A 20,812-nucleotide genomic window follows, 5' to 3' on the forward strand; every position below is an offset into this window, starting at 1 on the left:
ATACTGTATGTTCATTGCTTTTACCCCCACACTCCTCCAGACTTAGACCTATAAGTATACAACACCTATTGACTATTGTGTAATTTAAGGAGCAAGGAATCTGTTGCCCCACAGCAATTAAACAATGGAAACGTGTTAATCTATTATTTGTCAAGTATTTGGCTTGTGTCTGCAAATCAGTTATCAAACTGACTTGATCTTTCGCTTTTTCTTGTTTTTGAATAAAACCTTGATCTTTCTCTTCTTATCTTATTTGTACGTAAATTTCTAATTTATAGGAGTTTCACATAGTAGGTGTAGATTCATGATTTCATAACTAATCAAATTTTTTTTTTTTTTAAAGTATTACATGATGATTACTAACATTCATTTGTGATAGGGTTTTAATCATTTTATTATATTGCTTATTCTATGTGTAGGGTGTTTCTTTAAAATCATGAATAATATTGGAGAAGGATCTTGACTGTGCTCTTAGTCTTCTTTAATAGTGTCAGGTTACTTGGTTACTTAGAATTTCATCCCATGGTTACATTATGTTTGTTTAATGCTAGAGTTTTTGCTGTAGATTTTTCATTCATCGCTCATTTCTATAGTAGCCTAATTGTTCGGGTGAGTCACTTTCTATCATGTTTCTTACTATTACATCTAATGGATTGACACCCGGCTAAAAAAAAGAAATCTTTTATATTGCTTAGTCTTTATACAAGAATTGTCGGTGATGGTGGGTTTTCCCTTTAGTGCATGCTGAATTTCTTTTTTCTTTTTTTTTTTTGCCTGGAAATGTAGTGAGTGTATTTTATGACAATTAGATGGAAATAAAATATGTACCGAGAAATATATTGATTCAAAATATGTAGCGAGTGTATTTTGTTCAAATTTTTTTTGCCCCCACCTACATAAATTTTTGCGTCCGCCACTGCCAAACCCTATGACCACTACAATCCTTGACACTTTTCACTCCCTTTTGGAAACCCTTTTTCATGTGAAAAAAAAAAAAAAAGAACCCAACCCAATTTAATCCCAAAGACTTTAATTGTCAGGGAACAAACGCAATACAAATATCAAAATTTTCAGAATTTAAGCATCACTCGATTCCCCTTTTTCCTAAGCTTAGATCTTTAGTGTATGTTCCATATATTTCATATTTAATACGTACGGTAAAGTGTAAACATATCTTTAGTTGTAAGAATAAAAACAAGATAATATCGATCAAATTAGCCTTTGCAATTTAAAGTTCGACTCGTCAAGAACATAATTATGTTTTGGGGTTCTCAAACAATATCAGAATTACACAAGACAGGAGAGTGAAGTGAGAGAGAGAAATGGTGACTGCTCACCGAGAGGAGGATAGAGAGAGTAAGTAACTGATTTAGGACACTAAATATTGATCAAGAAGAAGCACATATAAAAAGCAATATAAAGACCACGGTGCATTTCGTTTATTTCCATTTTTTGTAAACATTTGTATTTAGCTTATATTCTGTTTCATCTTCGACTATTTAGTATATCTTTAGTTTCTTCACGATTGAAGATGAGTGGATCGGGAATCTTTATCATTTAGCAATAATGCAAAATAACTTGTGTTTATTATTCTTGACTTGTCTTTAGTTTCTTCATAAAAGACACAAGATAAATTATCAATAATTCCAAGAAAGAAGTTTAAGAATTATACGTGGCTAGGTTGTCTCAAGACAAAATCTCTGCGCTAGGGTTTCTCTAGGTTGAGAAGTTTTGGCATAGCTGTCGTACGTACATGATGGTGGAGGAGGTCTCAGCCCGTATGGCTGCTGCGCTCGCAATCAAGGAGAATGGGAGGGTGTCTTTTGGGACTGCGGGCTAGTCGGCGATCTCTAGCTAGGCCTATGCCATTGGGAGGTTGTTGTCTCAGAAGAAGAACTTTGACTCACGTCCTTTCATGGCTACCATGGCCACTGTGTGGGGGTTGAAACAGCGACTCTCTATCCGGAATCAAGGCCATCGTTTCATTTTGCGTTTTAACAAGCCGGAGGAACGAGATAAGATCTTGTTCGGATGGTCGTGGTTCTATGATCGCTCTATGTTTGCTTTGGCGGTGTATGACGGCTGCTGTGAGGCGGAGTCGGTGCCTATCCCAGTGATCCCAGTCTGGGTGGAAGTGCTTGGCCTTCCTCCAATACCGATGACCATTCAAGCTGTCTCCATGATCGGTGCTTCTCTGGGTCAGGTCCTTCAGTTGGACAAAGCGAATATTCGACGTGGCTTGAAGGCTAGGGTTCACATCTCCCATCTGATCACAACTCCAGTGAAGCAAGCCTACCCTCCTATGCTCTTCGAGTTTGGGATAGGAAAGGATATGGTTTCTACTAGGGTGACTTTCCGATATGAAAAGATGGTTGGTTTTTGTAGGGTTTGCGGCTTACTAGAACACTTGGAGTCTGGCTATGCAGGGCCGCCGGATATGTATAGCACCACCGTCGTGGCTGGTGCGCAGCAACAGGCCGGGAGTTTGCAGGTGGGGGGCTCTAACCTTAGATCAAACCCGCCCCTGATTTTGTTGGGTTGGGTTCAACGTCAGGGCCGACGTTTCTGGCTACTGCAGGTTTGTTTATGAGCAGTAGTGTGGCCACCGCTACTGTCAAGCCTTCCCATTCTAGGTTGTCTTTCTCTGCACCCGGCCACGCTACAGAGGAGCTAGCTAGGCAAGTGGCGGTCCCGGTTATCCCTTTCCCACCCCGGCAGTCGGTGGAGAAGCCTGTGGTCGATGGGACTAAAAGGAAGGCTGAGGCTAGGGAATTGGTGACGTACAGTAAGAAAGCTCGGGCTGTGGTTCCTGTCCCCATAACTGAATCTGTGAGTATTGGTTTTGTCCCTGAGTTAGCTCTACCTCATCAGGCGGGTATCTTGATTGTCTCTCCCCTGAAGAGGCGTAAGGTGGGTAGACCTTTAGGTGCAAAGAATAAGCATAGGGTGGAGGAGATCTACCCTTGGAAGCTAGGGACTGCCTCAACCAAAAACGTTAAGAAGTGTCAATTTCATACTGCCAAGAAAGCTTTGGTTATGGAGGAAGATCCGGCGATGGGGGAGGTTCCTGCGGGGAAGGCTGTTGTGGAGGAAATTTCTCCAATGGTAACAGTTGAACCTGAGACGACTACAGTGGTGGAGGAGACCGTCGTGGGGGAGGTTACTTCTTTGAGTGTGGTAACTATGGATCCTGGGGATGCCCCCTCTACGTAGGGTGGTCCTGGGTTCCGTTGAATAAGTTGGGGGTTTTATTTCTTTTCTTGCCCTAACATTGTCTAGGTTTGGTTCTTGGTCCTATTACCATAATGATTTCATTTGGTTGCTTTAGGGTAACTTGCATGGCTTGATATTGACGTGGCCCTCTCGAGGGTAGGTCTTGTTGTGCAATCACTTATATTCGAATATATGAAAGGCTTGACGTCTTTAAAAAAAAAAATTATAAGTGGCTTGGCATGGAAATTCCAGTGTGACTTTCCAAATTTCACATTTGTTTGAAAATAACTAAAAAATAATCTATCTGAAAAGATGAAAAGGGCCTAAAAAAGAGTAATCTAAACTAAAAAGTCATGATCAGCTAGCAAAATTGTAGGTTGATCAATTCATCATAACGAAAAGAGATTATTGGTACTGTGCTGTGTGTCTAGTCATATATGAGGGTTCTATTCTCAAAAAAATAAAAAGTCATATATATATGAGGGTTCTGAATACTGAAATTTTCGCAAGCCTAGACTGTAAACCCAGCTCTATGTTTGACACGGCACCCAAGATTTCATGATTTGATGATAACTCTCTCAAATCCACATGAAACATTGAAGGGGTAAAATAGCAATTCCTTGGTTGACGGGCACGATCTACGCTCAGCTCCAGTTGTACGACCTAATTTGCTGGGGCAGAGCAGATGGAGTTTTCAAACTCAGAAACCACTCGACATTTCTCACTCTCTCATGATGTTCTGAATGGCTTATGGAACTCCAGACCTGGTGGGCTGTAAGAAATTCAAGAAATCCTTTCTGTCAATTAGCCGTTTAGCCCCATATTTTATTGTAAAAAAATAGAAAGTTAGCCCCACACTTGGGGTTCCATCATTATCTTATTACTTATCTGGCAAATATTTCTATGGTCCAGAATATTAATATTTACATATGGTCAACTACTCAGACCCAAAAAAAAAAAAAAATACATATGGTCAACTACTCCAGAGATACAACTGTGAACCGTACCAGACGAGCGAACTTGTAATTAAGAGTTTATATATTTGCTCACATATATTCTCTCAACTCGTTATATGATGTTCACAACTTTGCAAGAAGTAACTCATAGCGTATACTATGCATTGCACTGTATGCTATGAGTTGCTTCTCGAATAGGAGGATTGCATCCATGACAATATGATAATGATTGCATCAGTGATTTGGTGTTATAGCTACCTTTTTGGTACTCTAATTTATTGGAACTTATAATCTTGTTGTTCGTTATTTACAGAAGTATATGTGTTTTGTTAGCTTCATCAATGATCGACACACAATTTCCATCGTCTCTCTTACTACTCCAAGGCTCGACTGACACCACCCACCGCCCTCTTTCCTCTTTCCTCCAATGGTGAAGAACAACATGGGCGATAAAGTTAATTAGTCGACAATTAAAATGAATAAGTTGTTGGCTGGTTGTGATCGAGAAAAATGATTTCAAGAGATTAACTTCTATTTTGATTTGAACATATTACGATCTCTTAAACAACATATAAGTGTGACCCAATGCTAATTGGAACAAGATTAATGTCTTACTCAACTTTATTAAGGATAATCACTACATGCGGGGTTTGGATCCCTAAAATAGACATTGAAATTGGACATTTGATGCTCCCATTTTTGGCATGCCGGTATTTTAATCGTCAGAACAATGAACCCAAAAGAGGTCAACTCATATTGGCAATAGATAACTCAAGTTTTGCTATAGTTCAAGTTTCCTTGAAAAGATCAAAAGGCAGTGTTTTAGGGAGAAAATGAGCCTTGCTAGGGGAATCTCCAAGCTATGCAACAATATTCACCCCACATACACCACTAGTTTATAACTTGATGAATAATCCCGATAGCTCATAATCTCTAGCAAATCTCCTATATTCAGTAGGAGAGCAAGTCAACTGACATGACGGCTTGGTCTAATCCGCGACATGATGGGTAATAGAGTTAGCAGAAGGTTCACATCCACATTAATCACAATATTGTCTGAGGTCAAGGTGTTCGTTTAACATAATGCATGTTCTTCTAATGATCAGCCTTGCAGTATGTTATTGAAGAATGAAGATCATATTTCTTTCTTGTGTAACCCGTATTATATTTCCCTAAAGCATGAACCCTAGAAGAAAAAACAATGTGACAAATTGTTGTAAATACTACAGGGCATCAAAACTTTGTTTCAAATTCATGCAAGAGAGATGAAGGTGCTGGATTTACATTCTTTTTTTTTTTTTTTGATGAAACAACTAATCTATACTATTATTAAGAGAGGAGGCTTTGTTAGCCAGAGTGGACGTGAAAAGACGACTAAATCCTTAGACCATAGAGTTTCTAAAAATATCTTTTAATAAATAGAGGATATAATCGTAATAAGCAAAATAACAAAATCAAATTTTAATTTATTTTCCCCTAAAATCTCTCTCTATAACTTCCTAATTCCACAACAAAAAAGGAAAAACAAAAAACAAAAAAAATATTCCAAAACTCCCCACGTTTTCTCTAATGATTATTTATTTATTTTTTATTTTTCAAAATTAAACTCACACACAGAGTGTGTGTTTTGGTCTAGTGTATATATAACAAAAAGGGGGAGACAAAAGCCATACCCCCCCCACTTCCATCGTTTTTATTTGGTAAACGAGGTTAGTCTCGAGAGAACAGAAGGGGAGATTACTGAAGAAACCTCAACTTCTCAGGGCGCCGTATTCTCTGGTGTGGTTCTTTAATCCTAAAACTCCCTAATCCCCAATTCGATTTGATGAAACCCTAACTATTCGTTTCATTTCATTAGGTAATTAAATGTTTGGTTTTGGTGTTTTACAGGCGCTGTAACCGGTGTGCCAGGAGAGGTTAGTGTGAAGAAAAACCCTGTGTTCCATATGATTCAGTGCTTGGAAAGCCTAAAGCAGTTGAGTTCTGGTGAAAGCAGTCAAAAAGGCGACAGGGTAACTTAACTATTTGATGAATTTATAGAGCTGTGTAGTTCTGAAGGTTCTAGCTAGAAACTGCGCAATTATATTGAGTTGTTCTACATGTTCTAAGGTTTTGATTAGGTGCCAGGCTACTCGAGATCTTGTTTTGGGCTTGAAGAACATGGCTTCATATCTTCATGGTATGATGAGTAATGCGGCTTTGACTGTAGTTTTCTTGTGAAAATTTTCTTTAGGTATTGTATCTGTTGTTTGTGACATCTCGGGTTTTATTGATTTGTAGATTTGCAAAGTAGAGAGGAATTTAGAGCAAGAGATGGACCAAAGGTTGTGGTGCGTATTCTAAATGATGGATTTGGGAACAGAGACATATTGTTCAGTGGCTTTGCTGTCGTTGCTGCTGCTTCAACGGGTAACAAGGATACAAAAGAGTCTTTCATGAACTTGAACATTGAAGAGCTTATTTTGCAAGCACTTTCAAAAAGTAGACACGCAAGAGGTGAAAGCAGCATTGACTTGAATGTCAGTTTATATGATGCCATACATATTCTCTTAACACCTGACGATACTCGTTTTCCGCCTTCCCAAGTAAGTTGAAGATTCTTGCAAATTGCCACAATCTTTTGTCTCACATAAAAAATGTACGTAAATGAAATCATTGATTATTTAAACATGAATACATAACATCTTTTTTGGTAACTCCTAACTTTACATTCAAATGCTTATATGCTACAAAATAATCATGCTATGAACTCAAACTTTCAGATATGTGGTAATGCGCGGAAATTCGCCCAAACTGGAATTGTAGAAGTTCTGCTTCAAGTTATGAACACAGCAGCCCTATCTGAGCGTTTTTTAGCAGCCATCGCTTTGGACGCTATTGCTTTCAATGTAAGAATGTTGTATTCTGTTTAGATACGGTCTGAATTTTATGTTTTATTAAAACTCAAAGGGGTCTTTATATTTTAGACAGTTCATGCTCATAATCTTATTATTCTCTAGGATAAGATCTCTGTTTTGTGCATTATTGATGCTGATCCTATTTTTTCAAATCCTAGTAACATGTAGAAGCGTTTAACATGACTTTTGTATTATGACAAAGTTTTGCATCTTTCATTGGGTATTGTCATCATGAAGTCAGTACTTCAATATGCAGACACGCATAAGTTGGAATATCACTTCTATTGAGTGAGATTTATGTGACACTCTGTTCCTCCAAGGAGGAGTATCTGCTCTAGGTGCTTCTGCCACGAACTCAAATTAGAGTTGGCAAACCTACGAATCTCACCTGGCCTAGCCAATGCATCTCACTAACACATTTTCTGAACTTTGTTAATTGATCAGATAATAACTTGGTCAGAATTCCGCATAATTATGTCATTATAACTCATGTCAATACAAAGGTCCTTTTGTTTTTTTTTCCCCTACTTCGTTATTTTAACTGTGTCTTACAGTTTGGCCTTTTCTTTTCACAGAATAAAATATGTGCAATCATAATTCAAAAGGGTGGTACTGCTAGAGTTCTCTCCTGTCTTCAAAGCGTTCTCCCAGATATATTCGGTACTGACCAAGACAAAGCAGTAACAAAAGCTTGCTGTTCTTTGTTCTCCAAGGTACAAGTCATTTTATTCTTATACCATTACGGATTCTTTTGTATAAAAGACGCCGCGAAAATGCTGTGCAGATTTTTTAAATTTCAAACTTTATTGTTTATGTATATTAGTATGGGAAAAATAATTGAAACCACAGCTTTTGCATCCATTCTTTATTTATTCATTTTTTTTTTTTTTTACTCTTAGTTGAGTTTAAGGTCAACATAGAAACCGATGATTTCAACAATGTGGATGATCTAGAAATAATTTAAGGTCTAGGATTTATTATTGTTTGGTGAAGCTCTATGGGCACCTCTTATATATTATCATCTTTTAGTTGGCACGAAGTCCAATTCTTTCTGAGGAGAGTTTGGCTGAGGTTTCTAAACGGAGTTTGGCTGCGCTAGTTTACCTCAGCGGTACTCCATGTTATTCTGACTCTTCAGTCCTGCAAGAGGTAAAGTGCAATCTGCATAGTGATCTGCATAATAATGGTTTATTTTGATGGCTAAATATGGCAATGCAACATTAACTTAACTTTTCCATCATGGTACAGATGATGTCTCTTATTTCAATACTCTCCCTAAAATCCCCTGCCTGTGCATTTGAAGCCGGGGTTGGAAAACTTACAATCAAGGTCATGAAGGATTTCCCTGCTGCACAAATACTACAATGGAGATGCTGTCTCATTATCCGGAATCTTGCTGTAAAAAACTCAGAAAACATGTAAGTTTCTTTTTTCTTTTTTTTCTTTTGTAATTCCCATTTTGTTCAGCACTTCCTCACTTGATTCCCTTTTCGCAAGATTGCCCAAGGCGATACTGAGAACTAACCGTTGTAAAATCAACTTTTTTCACTGGACAGAAAAATTATGGTCGAGAATGGTGTCGAAACATTGATAAGGCAGGCGAAGCAGACGCATGCAATCTGTAAGGATGCTGCGACAGACGCCCTAATGTGTCTGGAACTTGATGATTACTACGTGTAATTATAAAAGAGCCTATACTCAACTTCATGTATGTTTTCCCTGTTTGTTTTGGCTTTTGCCCAAGGTCTGTGATGTAGCGGTTGGTTTTGATATTTCAACAGCTGGGATCTTATTATATTTTTCAACGGGGTTATTTGGAAGAGTTTTTAACCATGCCAAACGCTATTAATGTATAGAACTGAGGAGCTTTTTATTCAACTGCTTTTTGAAGTACATGCTGCCTGTTTGGTGCTTCCAGTGCTGCAAGATGTAACAAAAAAGAGCACCCCATAAAATTGTGTTCGTTCAACAAATAAAAGATTGTACATTCAAATAACAAGGGATTCATTGCAATGGGCAAGAAATAGACAGTATATAAGATTATTGCAGACCTTCCTAAAATGTAAAATATATATCACAAAGTAGGACTGAATACCAATATCTGGCTCAGATTTTATCAGAGAACCTTATTTAGCAATTGATCTCTCTTTAATAAGAATGCTACGTTCTTAACTTATTATACCATATTAACTTATTATACCATACTGGCTAAATATGGTTTATTTTGATAGGGAAAAGACGTTGAACTTTCCCGACCAGTATCAAACGAAGAGATTCTCAGACCAAAAAGGAAGAGGTCGTGGACAAATGCTGTTAACGAAATTAAGAATTTCCTATATTGTGGATTTTTGATACTGTTGATATTCCTGCATGCGACCTGTGAAAAAGTGAGCTGATTGCCTACAAAACGAGGAAGACATCCTCATATCAGTAATTGCCAAAAGAGCTGGACAATCTGGTTAAAGATGTATCACCATTGAACACTAAAAGCAATGCCAGAAAATGCAAGTAAGCATAGTAGAAGAGGATAAAGAGTAATTATGATGTAAACAAGAATGAATAATATGCTCGCTAAATGAGTGAATGTGTTTGTGTTTTTAATACTGTGTTTTTCAAATGTACCGAGCTTAGATGAGAGCAATTTTGTATATGGGCTAGGCGCCTGAGCAATGTGTTTGTCTTTGGTAGCTTCCACCCAAGTTCGAGTTGTTTTCTTTGGCAAATAGTCTCAAAAAAGTTTGAAAACGACATTTTTGATGAAATTATTTGACCAAATTTGACACAAAATGTGCCCAAATTAAGACTATATTGTTTAAGAATAAAGGATTCGAGAGAGAATTGTGTGTTTTATTATTGAGAATAGGAGCCCTATATATAGGGATTACAAAATACATATTCTAATGTTACAAGGAAAACTATTCCGAATAGGACTAGGCTATACCGAGAAGCTCGGTTGGTATCGGTTGGTTGGTCCTCCAACCGAGTTTCTAACAAATGAAGATGAAGCTTGGTGCAGAAGAACCTGTTGAAGTGAAGAGAAGTAAGGCAAAGCTGCATTCGCTTGTGGATGAAGCAGGTGGTTTGGACCAAATTTTGGTTAAACATAAATCAAGACTTGAGAAAGAAAAGGTGGCTGCTGCTCAGCAACCAGAGGACCGGACTAGATTCTCTGTGACTCGAAAACAAGCAAGGGAGAGAGAACTACAAGAACAATGGGGAGGTCTAGGCTTAGGAAACTCCATGAAGCCACATCAATCGAAACTTGAACTGGATAAGGTATATCTCTTGCTCTTGTGCTTTATGAGTTAGCTCTTGCACTTTATGTGTTGCTTGCAAATGCTGTGTGGTTCTAAGGTTCTTAATTATATTTCTGACTGTTGGTATTTCTAAATTTTTGTAGGCTGCTTGGATTAAAGCTGGACAAGAGGAAAAGAGGCAAGCTGTGGGATTCTCAGGTTAAAGGAGGGAAGATATGAAGCAGTTATCACTTAAATTGTAAAGAATATGTTTCTGCAATTGATCAACCTAATGATCAATGTTTGTGTTTCTTTTACGATTTTGTATTGTTACAGGAAAATACTGTGTATAAAAGTACGCAATCAGTTAGATTGGATTGGATTCCCCAATTTAAAGCCATCATAGTCAAATTGATTGACAGAACTTTTTTCCCATAATTAGTAATCTTACGAGTCCACAACTAAAGTGGTTTCGTTGTCCCAAGCCGCTGGGAAACGGTTATGCAACCACAAGTACATTAGTTTGAACCTCATGTGACTAGCTGTGACTGTAACTTTGTTTACAGCTAAAGCAAGCAAGCATGAAATACGCTGCTAGACATGTAAAAGAAGCAATCGAAAAACAGCTGCCAACAAAGCCAAACGTAGAATCAGCAAAATTCTCTAGCCAATTTGGATGCAACTGATCATAATTTATGCGGGAAATAGGATGGGAAAAAAAGCATTCATTTGCTATGCTACCAAATGATCTACCATAAGATGGGATGAAATATCTATTGGTTAAGTAACTACACTTTCTCGAGCTCAGTATTGTGTCTGTCCAATTGGTCTTTCAGCTCCTTTTTCCACCCTTGGATTAACCTTTCATTCTTCTTGATAATCTCATTCTTTACCTTCAACTCCTCTTCCATCACAGCAATCTCCTGGAGCAACGAAAATGCACCACGATTAAGTATGCAAGGCCAAATAGACATATGGTAAATGGACAACATGGTTATATTTTACCTTTCTGAGTTTTTCAGCATTCGTGGGCAGATCCTCAAGTTGCAGACCAATAAAATAGAGCTGAAGCTTTTTGGCAGCTTCCATAAAATCTCTGGCATGTCTCTCAACATCAACTGAAACAGTGACAAAATAAACGTCATTTCAACCATAAAGTAATACCCTGGGTGAACTACTGGAGTACTGGTCAGTGTGCACCACAAGATTTGAACTTTATTCACTACTTAAGAGTGACAGACAAGCATACAGTTAGATAAACCATGGATAAACAAACTCTCCCTAAGCTGATGAGTTCATACACATATATTACCATCCGCCACAATCTGAAACGTCGAACAACGGTCACCAAAAGGTCCAAGGATCATTGTGGCCACTGAAAAATGATACTTTGGGTAGACAAGATTTACCAAAATCATGACCAACAGTTTTAAGACAATCCCAAACAAAATTCCATCAAGAGAGAAATCTCAAAAATGAACAGACATTGAACCAAAATAAATATAAATACCATCATTCTTTAGCATAAACAGCAATTTTAATGTATTGGTCTTGCATGAAGAGGGGATGACTACTAACATATTTATATCATCATGAACACATCCGATGGGAAGAATGCAAATCTTGAGGTTCTCACAAAGAATTTAGTACTGCAGTACAATTATGTAATCTCCAACTTCTCTCTGGTCCCACCACTATTTACTACTAAAGACATTAACACTTGATTATTTAAGTTTTGTTTTCAACCATGGTCCTTGAATGTTAAAAGAGTCTTCAAATGAAGAAACTCTCCTTCTCCCAGCGATTATCTTTCTTTCCAAATCTCCCAACTCCTCCATTGAACAAAAACTAGAATGCTCCTTTGCCAGAGCTGAAGCAAGAACCTCCAACCAAGTGTTTAACCAGTTTAACATCTCCTATTCTTCCTTTTAACCAGAAGATATTCCCCATTGCTACCCAAGTTTTAAATTGTTACATAGACATGTTACAAAGTTCACCAGCACAAACAAAAAAGTTACTAACTTATCTATTGTACCGAGAGTAATCCATGGCCTAAGTATCATATCAGAATATGAATCGAAATGAAGTCACACAAACACAAAACAAGCGTGAGCTTGACACGTAAAGAGATAATGGCACTAACTCTGATGAGACGGGTGCGGCGAGCGGTCTATTGCTTGAAGCTCTCTGGCAGGCAAGCATGGAAGCAAAGCAGCCTCCAATGCCATCACACATGCCACCATCTCATCCTTTGGAGATTGCATCTGTGCATCACTTTGGTGCTGCTGTTCTCTCTCAGCCATTTCCCAAACAACCAAGTGCTGCAAAATTTCAACAAAAACAAGAGTGAAATTAAAGTATGAATGAAACCCATCAAAGAAATCAATTTGCCAGAATTTAAAGATTATTTGGTGGATTTACGTATCTGGGTATCGCCTTACAAGCATGAAAGTGTAATTTAAGTTTCAAAAGTTTCAAGCTTTTCTGAACCCATTAATCGGAAGATTGAATTCAATTCATGAACAAGAAATGATTCATGCTTGGCCAACCCCAAAACGCAAATGTGTATTCTGTAAAATTCCTACAGATGAAACCAAATTTCGTGTTACCTTGAATGAGGGTGAAAGCTTCAATCAAGCTTCGTTGGGCAACAAAATCTCATCTAGTGTAGACAGTGAAGCCTTCCTTCCCCGCCCTCTTTCTCTTTTCTCAGTATTGGTTTCCCTCTTATTCTCCGAACTCACTTTTATTCAACAAAAAACATCTTCTTCTTCCTTCTTCTTTCTTTTTTTTTTTTTCGTTTTTTGTTACTTTTTTTTTTCCTCTTACTGAAAATAAAAAAGATTTTTGGTCACTAATAAAAGGACATTTTTGGATGAAACAAAGTAAACATATTATGCGAGAGATGGAAGAGTTTTGCATGTTGAGCTTTATAGGCAACAACAAGGTCTTTTACATCAATATAATTGTACTCAATGTTTGCAGATGTATGGTTTTATAAAATAGCAATAAGGATGATTTATCTATTAATTTTTTCACTGTCACTCTCAGAAATCAAACGTGGTGCATGTATGGTTTTATAAAATAGCAATAAGATGATTTATCCATCAATTTTTCGACTGTCACTCTCAGAAATCAAATGTGGTGGATGTATTTTTTTTTTTTTTTGAGAAAAAGATAGCTTCATTAACTAAAGGCCAGAAGGCACATACATCAGATGTTGTCTCATACCTAAGATCTAGATGGCACAAGCCGCCAAACAAAAGACAAGTACCTTCACTGTTAACACATATGCTCACTTATTGAGCCTACATACAAGAGATCAAATCCTCACTACAAGCCTCTCTTTGAAAATTAAACCTAGTCGCCTAGAGACCTCAATTGGTGTACAACTAGAGAGAACTAAGAAGCAAATAGTAAAGATTTAATTTCAAGTACTAGGCAAGGAGACCCGGGAACCAAAAGCTTCCCATTGCCCTTATCTCGAGAATCCTCTGTCGTTACTATCTAGAGGATTTGCTAGAGGCACGAAAGTGCGTAGTTCCCTACCAAATAGAGAGTAATACTAACCTAGGGTTCCCATAACAAAGAGAAGACAAAAGTAAAGTAACTTAAAAACACAAGGCATGGCCCAAAAAGAACCCCAACTCAAACTTCAGCCCAAATCCCAGAAGGTTAGACTAGAAGGTGGGCCGTACCCAACCCTCTCGGCCCAAGCCGCTGACTGCCTCGCCTCTCCTTCACCTCTGCCTCCCAACCAGTGGCGTCGAACCTGCAACATGACCCATCGCCGCCCGACCAACCGGGAGTGACTGCGAAACCGGATCCACACCAACCGCCTCTGCCTGAGTTGAAACCAACGTCCAATCACTGCCGTCAGCCAACCAAATCAAAACATTCAAACCCAGCCGGCCGGCCGCAGACCACCACCACCAAACGTTGCCTCCGCCCCTGCAAGGACTCGTGCCCACTCCAATCCCGTCCCATTGCCACGACGCATCCACCACCTGTAACCGGGAGAGAGGTGGTAGAACACCCACCCAATCTCAACCTCCGAGTCGAAAGCACTCACAGAACTAAACTACCTGTCCGGCCACCCCCAACGTGCGCCGGCTAGGCCAAGGCCGTCGCCGACGCCGGAGAGCAGCCGAACAGGCATCTGTGCAGCCAACGGGTGTTCTAGAGAGAGGGGTTCCTCTAGGGTTTTTCTAGAGAGAGAGGTGGATGTATGGTTTTATAAAATAGCAATAAGATGATTTATCTATCAATTTTTCCATTGTCACCCTCATAAATCAAACGTGGAAAACTAGGAAACAATATATTGGTTTAGATCTTTCTTCTTTACTTTGGGACTAAAGCCTATTTGACCCTGATCTAATGGATTTCGTAGTGAGCAAGCAAGTTAAAGAGAGAATCTTGTAGTGCTTTGAAACAACATTGTGGTCTTCTTTAGATTGTCCAGCGACGACAGTCAAAAGGAGTCCCCCGAAAGGTTTTTATCTATGTGTTCTTGTGGTTGTGTTTGGTGGCGACTACTCAGAGATTAGTGATATTTGTGGTTCCCCTTTAACTGACAACTTAGAGAAATATCCGATTTTCTGAGATGTAACTGATATTATGTCTCTGAATCAGATGATTAATTGACTCAGTTGAATACTCATATATTAGGCGAGCGGCTGTGTGACAACACTCCAGAGAAAGCAGCACTTTCGTGTAACATGACGAAGCTGCTTACCCTTCTGCCTGTCTTCTTGACTCGACCCAGGCATAGTCTTAGGTAAGCCGCATGACGATGTCGATTAAACAGTGAACTCCCAAGTCACCTGTAGGCAAGGAGACAGTTCGGACTCTTATGAGATCGTAAGCTTTAAACATCCTACCGTAGTTATGGAATTTATGTAGTTGTTCTTTCCTGTCGGGTCTAATTTCATTGAAGTTTTCGGTGGCTTGGATTCTGGAAATGTTATATTTGAATGCGACGACTACTAGTGTTTAGCTATTAATGGTGATTCTTGATTATTAGAGATGGTTTCTAAGTTCCCTTTGAGTTAGGCTTTGTATAAATTACGCTTTAATTGGGAGTTTAGCCTCGTAATATCAGAACTTGGACCAAACATTCGCACTGACCACCTCAAACACAACACAACCATGAACATATATATGGTATTCTTTGAATCCTTGCACCATGTTGTACCTTATTTTGTCTAATGAATATTATAAATCAAAGGTTACATCAACAAAAGTCTTTGAATCTTTGCTTGTCCTCAAATTTTTTGGCCGAACCGGGCTATAAAAACAAAAAACAAAGATAAATTCTACCAAGCAGAATATTCTAAATTTGTATAGAAAACAAAGAAAAGTAAAATTATATAATAATGGTTGGCACCTGTCCTCTGGTCCGGCTGACACAACCTTCCTAATATTGTCTTCCGAGAATCCGAGTTCACCTCCTCTCCTATATATCTCTTACGTATGAACATGATATAAGAAGCATCCAGAAGGCAAACACATTCCCAAAAGAAGCATTGACAAGGCGTTTGGTCTTCTGGAGAGTCTGGTTTTCAAATCAGATCAGCCATGGGAGGAGGCAACGGACAGAAGGCCAAGATGGCACGCGAGAGGAACATGGAGAAGCAAAAAGCCGCAAAGGGTACCTCAAAGAATCAAGCTTTCTGATTTTGTTACATCTCTCTCTGATTCTGACCTTCATTTGTGAATTTGGGATTTTTCAGGTAGCCAGCTTGAGACCAACAAGAAGGCCATGTCCATCCAGGTAGCCTCTTTGCAAACCCTGCCTTTCATTTGTCTTGTCTTGCATGATATGATTTATAACTGGGTTCCATATTTGATTGATTAGTTCTGCTATATTCAATTATATGAAACTAGATACTCAAATTGTGCTCTTTTCCTTTGTTTCCTGGTGTTAATGATGTTAATCCATATAATGATATGTTCTTTCTTACAAAATAAAAAAAGTTCTCTTTAATATCAGTTAAACAGAGGTGTTCATGTTTTTTTCCCCCTCAATTCGTAATTATTAGAACCTGAAATAGAAATTTGAGTTAGATATCAGATTTTATGTGCAATTGCTTAATCCTGGGTCTCTACGTTGTGGAATCCTGTCTCTGAGCAGCCAAAGAGTTATTGACTTACCTAATTTCTTGTATTTAATCGGTTATACTTCAGTGGGGTTTGGGAGACTGGCATTTCTGATTTCCTACCTAACTTGATTGATGGTCAGTGACGATTTGTATAACATACTATGTGTGTTAACTGTACGCTTCTTGTAGTGGTTATAAAGATGGTTGGTGGTTGGATTTTTCGAGCATTAATTCTGTATCATGAGGTTCCCACTCTGCCCATCTCTTTTCAAAGTGCATTGTTAATATCAATGTACAAAGCCAGAATGTGATATAGTTTCCCAAAAGCTTTTATTTCATGGCATGCTGTCTTTCAATTTATCTTCAATAATAGCTAATTTTCTCTGTCTATTTGTCTTTGCCGTTTCTTGTAATCCAATTACTCTACTTTGATTTCAGCTCTTTAGGCCTTGCTGATGAACAACTGCCATTTATAAATCCATACTGAATCAGTGCACTTGATCATGGGCAGAAAGTATATTGAGTCATGAGTCCTTTGTGATTTCCAATGCCTACAATGTCGTGTCAGTCACTTTCATGCATTGTTATAATAAATCTTAGGAGATGTGTTGCTTGCTTTCTTTATTGCTGTTTATAAGTTGCCTCAATTTTGAACTACCACACGTACACCTGATATACCTTGTCTACTTTTGTACTGGTGATTCTACGGCTTTTATACGACTTGCAGACATCTACAAGGATACTTCTTGGCACACAACAATTGTTAGTGCATTTTAGTCTCTAATCTTGCATTCTCTTGAGTTCTTATTCCTGGTAGCTCGATGCATTCCCTTATTTGATTATGAAGAAATTGGTGTTAGTGCATTAGAGAGAATTTCCTATTCACAAAGTTTGTGACTCGGTTTGCTCTTGTTACAACGGCTCTTGGTGTAATCACTGGTTCCTTCAACGATGCATCTTGGCGGGTGATTTTACTGAATGCAGTGCAAGGTGTGCATGCAGACATTTATATGTACCACCACAGAGGTGAAGTGTCGAGAACATGCAGAAGCAAAGCACCCCAAGTCCGATGTCTTTATGTGTTTCCCGCATCTCAAAAAATGATCCCTAAAACTGGTGTAGAATGTGTGGCAGATCATGTGTATCTTCTTGCTCTGTAAGCACTTCTTAGTTAGTGAAGTGTTTCCATTAAAAGACTAAAGAAGTGCACTTCGAATGTAAAGTTATTTAACTTATTTTCGCCTTAGCAAATATATCAAAAACTCGGTATTTATGTGATTCATGAATTTTTCGTACACGTACAAAAAAGATTATTAATTATAAATAATAGCTTCTTGAACAACTAGAGTATACAATATTGAATTTGCAAATCTAAGGGTCTAGAACTCTCCGAGCTTCTCGGTGCGACTTGGCTTTCGAAACCTAGGTTTCGATTGGCGGCGGCGCTTCTTCCTCCGAGAAAGGCGATGATCGTGGACGACGGCGGCGTGGGGAGGGATCTCTGCGGCGATCGTGGGTGCGGCGAGGGGTTTTCTCAGTCCGTGGTGGCGGTCTTCCAGTCCAGGCGGTGAGTGACGAGGGCGACAGTAGTGGGAGTGGCTGGGGAGTCTTCGTGGTTGTCGTCTGGGCTGCAGAGGGCGAGCAAGAGTCGAATCTGACTGCGGCATCTGGGCTCGAGGTCGCAAGGCTTTGAGTCGGGCTTGGGGCGGTTTGGTTATGGGTTTGTTCCAATCGGAGGTGTAGATCGGAATCTTCGTGTTTCCGGTGTAGCCTGGATTGTAGGGCTTGACGGTGTCTGGGATTAGCATAGCGGCGGAGCAAGTTGCAGTTTATGTCGGATCTAGGCTTGGACGGGTCAGAGTTTAGAGCGGCGGGGATTTCTGATTGAGGAGATTCTCTGTTATGAGAGTCAACAGGTCATGATGGTGTTGCTTTGTTGGAACGATCGGCCACTAGAGCTGTGGTCGAAGGGCTTGCCGCTGAAGGATAGGATGGCAGCGGACGCATAGGAGCAACATGAGGCTCTCCTGGTGTTGGCTTGGGCTTGGGCCTGGGCTCAATCTTGGGTTGATGGGACAGGGGCCTGCGCTTGGGCTGCTGGGCCTGTTTGCTTTTGTTTATGTTTCTGCTAGACAAGACTGGACTTGGGCTTGGGCTCGGGTCCAGGCAAATGGGGCCCTAATGTCTTAGGGTATGAGCCTGTGTGAGGTTGGATTAACTTCATGAGTCTTCTATGACGTTTCTAGTTTCTTGCTTGTACCACAATTGCGTGATTGGCAAGTGAAGGCTAGTTGAATGATTTCTTTTCCCTAAGAGGCGAGGTTTTTTCATTCTTGTATAGGCTCGCTTAAATGTGAGCGACCCAGTGATCTTTAAAGGTTTGCTTTAGCTTAGGTAGGTTACTCCGGATTTTCTTGCCGGATTTCTTATGTAAGTTTTGGTAGACTTTAGCCTGTTGGCTGTTGATCTAATGAATTCAACTTATATTTCAAAAAAAAAAAAGTATACAATATTAAATACAACAATTATGACCTAAATTTGCACCGGCATCTGCTGCAAATGAAGATGTTTAAAAGTGATCAAAGTAAAAATTGCAGCAAGATTTTGAATGTCTTTGAACAACATTGATCAGTCTCTAAAGTGGAGAAATGGCATGACAAGCTTTGAGTCTGCTTCTACTTGAACATTGAGATAGCCTTTTTGCTCAGCATGTGAGTTAAGAATTGATGGTCATTCTGGTTTACAGCTTTCAGTCCTAACACAAACCACGGAAGTATTTCCAAAGAGGTGGTTATGATTGGGCAGGGCTTGTTTGTCTTGGTCAGAGTTTCTCTGATCCACCGTACTGGTTAAGTTTGGTGGGACTGAGCAACCAATTATGTCAATATCTGTGGTTTGAAGGTAAGGCCAAAACTGAGCAACGCATTTTCTTATTTTGGCCAAGTTGCAAGTTGGAATCCTAATCATTCCACCCGTGGTCAAGCAAAATTGCTACTACTGATTGCCTGCCAGATATATCATTCTTGGTTCACATGGGCGGTGCCCCCCATCAAACTCAATATTCTTTGTTTAAACCGAAAACGAGGGAGTTTACCCACACACATACGAGCCCCCTGGCATGTGTGTGGTAGGAGTAGGAGAGAAAACAAAATAGGAAATCACTTTATAAAGGAAATAGGAAATCACTTTACAAAGGAAGTTTCTCTATGAAGCAAAATTGCGCAGAAAACCTCTTTATGAAGCAAATCACTTCTTATGAAGAAATTTGAAGAGATGTTCAGGTTTTTATCTCCTTGTCTCTATCTTTTCGTCATTTTCTATCCTTTTTCGTAGTAAATCTTTTCTCTGACTGTAAATAAGTATGTCACTAGCTTTGCGTTGACTCTTTTTTTCTATTTTCTAAATGATCTTAATTTATCAATGTCAGATCTTTTTTCCTGTTATTTCTCTCATCCTCCACATCTAACAACTTAATATTTATTTCTATAAACTTTTCTAAGATGTTTCTAGTTGTTATTTGTACCACAATTGAGTGCTTGACAGATTAGACTAGATGAATATTTTTTTCTTAGAGAGCGAGATTATTCTTGCATGGATTAGGCTTGCTGTTCAGCGAGCGTCCCTTTAGACTTTAATGAGTTTAGTTGTGGCTTAGATAGGTTACCCGGTTTGTCCCGGGATTTCTTATATAAGTTTTGTTAGAATCGGGCATGTTTTCATGGCTTGATTACTAATGCAATCAATTCCTATTAAAAAAAAAAACAACTTAATATTTATTTCATTGCTAAAGAGCACATTCTCTTCATCCATCAACTCAAATTTCAGCGAAGGTTCGTTGGTTTTACAAAAGCTACCATTATAGCATTGTATCTCATATTACAAGAGAACATTCTCTTCACCCATCAACTCAAATTTTAGCGAAGGTTCGGCGGTCATGTGTCATGTTGTTGATCTATCATTCATAGGAGGCTCTACAATTTGGCTGGTTGTTAGAATTGAATACATGTTGATGTCAAACTCTTCTATATAGGTTTAGGGTTTACATTTTTATAACATACTGAACTCAACTCCAACTGCACCCTAAAGACTTTGTCATTCATTCATGGAGTAGGCTAGAATGAACCAAAACATTTGTAGACCAAAGGGGCCCCACTTACGTGGCCAGTTTTCATCCATATATACTGCTGAAAAAAATTGACTGTGAAATCTCCGTTAACGTAATTCCATTGCCGTCATGGTGAAAGGAGTCGGGCAATTACGACTTTTGCAAGCTTGGAAGAGTTCAAGAGTATTAGCTGGTTTGTGAAAACTGAAAAGCATGGACACTCTCTCTCTCTCTCTCTCTCTCTCTCTCTCTCTTCCTCCATCTTCATCGATAATCAAAGCTCCGGTTTTCATTCCCCTCACGA

General features: G+C 39.0%; 4 protein-coding genes across 6 annotated transcripts; 3 read left to right on the forward strand and 1 right to left on the reverse strand.

The window, feature by feature from the left end:
- The first annotated feature begins 5,822 nt into the window (after positions 1–5,822).
- On the forward strand, positions 5,823–8,959 carry LOC112172668. The gene is made up of 9 exons (XM_040508959.1): positions 5,823–5,948; positions 6,060–6,181; positions 6,279–6,348; positions 6,450–6,754; positions 6,932–7,057; positions 7,642–7,779; positions 8,096–8,215; positions 8,315–8,484; positions 8,623–8,959. Exons 2-9 carry the CDS (start codon positions 6,116–6,118, stop codon positions 8,744–8,746), a joined length of 1,119 nt encoding a protein of 372 aa, XP_040364893.1. The 5' UTR covers positions 5,823–5,948; positions 6,060–6,115; the 3' UTR covers positions 8,747–8,959.
- A 344-nt stretch (positions 8,960–9,303) lies between these two features.
- On the forward strand, positions 9,304–10,678 carry LOC121050103. Of its 3 annotated transcripts, none has more exons than XM_040508960.1 (3): positions 9,304–9,574; positions 9,995–10,342; positions 10,467–10,678. In XM_040508960.1, the coding sequence occupies exons 2-3, from the start codon at positions 10,061–10,063 to the stop codon at positions 10,524–10,526; spliced, it is 342 nt and encodes a 113-aa protein (XP_040364894.1). In that variant the 5' UTR covers positions 9,304–9,574; positions 9,995–10,060; the 3' UTR covers positions 10,527–10,678. The 3 variants fall into 3 exon arrangements, with proteins under 3 accessions (XP_040364894.1, XP_040364895.1, XP_040364896.1); XM_040508961.1 differs by having other exon boundaries at positions 10,073–10,342; XM_040508962.1 differs by having other exon boundaries at positions 10,083–10,342.
- A 35-nt stretch (positions 10,679–10,713) lies between these two features.
- Positions 10,714–13,082, reverse strand: LOC112172670 (mediator of RNA polymerase II transcription subunit 28). Its single transcript, XM_024310106.2, has 4 exons — positions 12,912–13,082; positions 12,446–12,623; positions 11,308–11,420; positions 10,714–11,225 (listed from the first exon to the last, which is right to left on the reverse strand). Exons 2-4 carry the CDS (start codon positions 12,603–12,605, stop codon positions 11,091–11,093), a joined length of 408 nt encoding a protein of 135 aa, XP_024165874.1. The 5' UTR covers positions 12,606–12,623; positions 12,912–13,082; the 3' UTR covers positions 10,714–11,090.
- A 2,626-nt stretch (positions 13,083–15,708) lies between these two features.
- On the forward strand, positions 15,709–17,698 carry LOC112172671 (uncharacterized protein At2g23090). Its single transcript, XM_024310108.2, has 3 exons — positions 15,709–15,952; positions 16,035–16,075; positions 17,388–17,698. The coding sequence occupies exons 1-3, from the start codon at positions 15,880–15,882 to the stop codon at positions 17,505–17,507; spliced, it is 234 nt and encodes a 77-aa protein (XP_024165876.1). The 5' UTR covers positions 15,709–15,879; the 3' UTR covers positions 17,508–17,698.
- The last annotated feature ends 3,114 nt before the right edge of the window (positions 17,699–20,812 follow it).

Source organism: Rosa chinensis, chromosome 6 (assembly GCF_002994745.2).
Source record: "Rosa chinensis cultivar Old Blush chromosome 6, RchiOBHm-V2, whole genome shotgun sequence".
NCBI lineage: Eukaryota > Viridiplantae > Streptophyta > Magnoliopsida > Rosales > Rosaceae > Rosa > Rosa chinensis.

What these genes read in the sequence shown, in the direction of transcription:
- LOC112172668 (XM_040508959.1), top strand. Translation starts at nt 6,116, where the DNA reads ATGATTCAGTGCTTGGAAAGCCTAAAGCAGTTGAGTTCTGGTGAAAGC. An exon ending in GCAGTCAAAAAGGCGACAGG is followed by an intron (nt 6,182 to 6,278) that starts GTAACTTAACTA and finishes ACATGTTCTAAG; the next exon opens with GTTTTGATTAGGTGCCAGGC. An exon ending in CTCGTTTTCCGCCTTCCCAA is followed by an intron (nt 6,755 to 6,931) that starts GTAAGTTGAAGA and finishes TCAAACTTTCAG; the next exon opens with ATATGTGGTAATGCGCGGAA.
- LOC121050103 (XM_040508960.1), top strand. Translation starts at nt 10,061, where the DNA reads ATGAAGATGAAGCTTGGTGCAGAAGAACCTGTTGAAGTGAAGAGAAGT. An exon ending in CGAAACTTGAACTGGATAAG is followed by an intron (nt 10,343 to 10,466) that starts GTATATCTCTTG and finishes AAATTTTTGTAG; the next exon opens with GCTGCTTGGATTAAAGCTGG.
- LOC112172670 (XM_024310106.2), bottom strand. Translation starts at nt 12,605, where the DNA reads ATGGCTGAGAGAGAACAGCAGCACCAAAGTGATGCACAGATGCAATCT. An exon ending in GCCGCACCCGTCTCATCAGA is followed by an intron (nt 11,421 to 12,445) that starts GTTAGTGCCATT and finishes TCACTGTTTCAG; the next exon opens with TTGATGTTGAGAGACATGCC. An exon ending in ATGCTGAAAAACTCAGAAAG is followed by an intron (nt 11,226 to 11,307) that starts GTAAAATATAAC and finishes TCGTTGCTCCAG; the next exon opens with GAGATTGCTGTGATGGAAGA.
- LOC112172671 (XM_024310108.2), top strand. Translation starts at nt 15,880, where the DNA reads ATGGGAGGAGGCAACGGACAGAAGGCCAAGATGGCACGCGAGAGGAAC. An exon ending in GAAGCAAAAAGCCGCAAAGG is followed by an intron (nt 15,953 to 16,034) that starts GTACCTCAAAGA and finishes GGGATTTTTCAG; the next exon opens with GTAGCCAGCTTGAGACCAAC. An exon ending in AGAAGGCCATGTCCATCCAG is followed by an intron (nt 16,076 to 17,387) that starts GTAGCCTCTTTG and finishes TACTGAATGCAG; the next exon opens with TGCAAGGTGTGCATGCAGAC.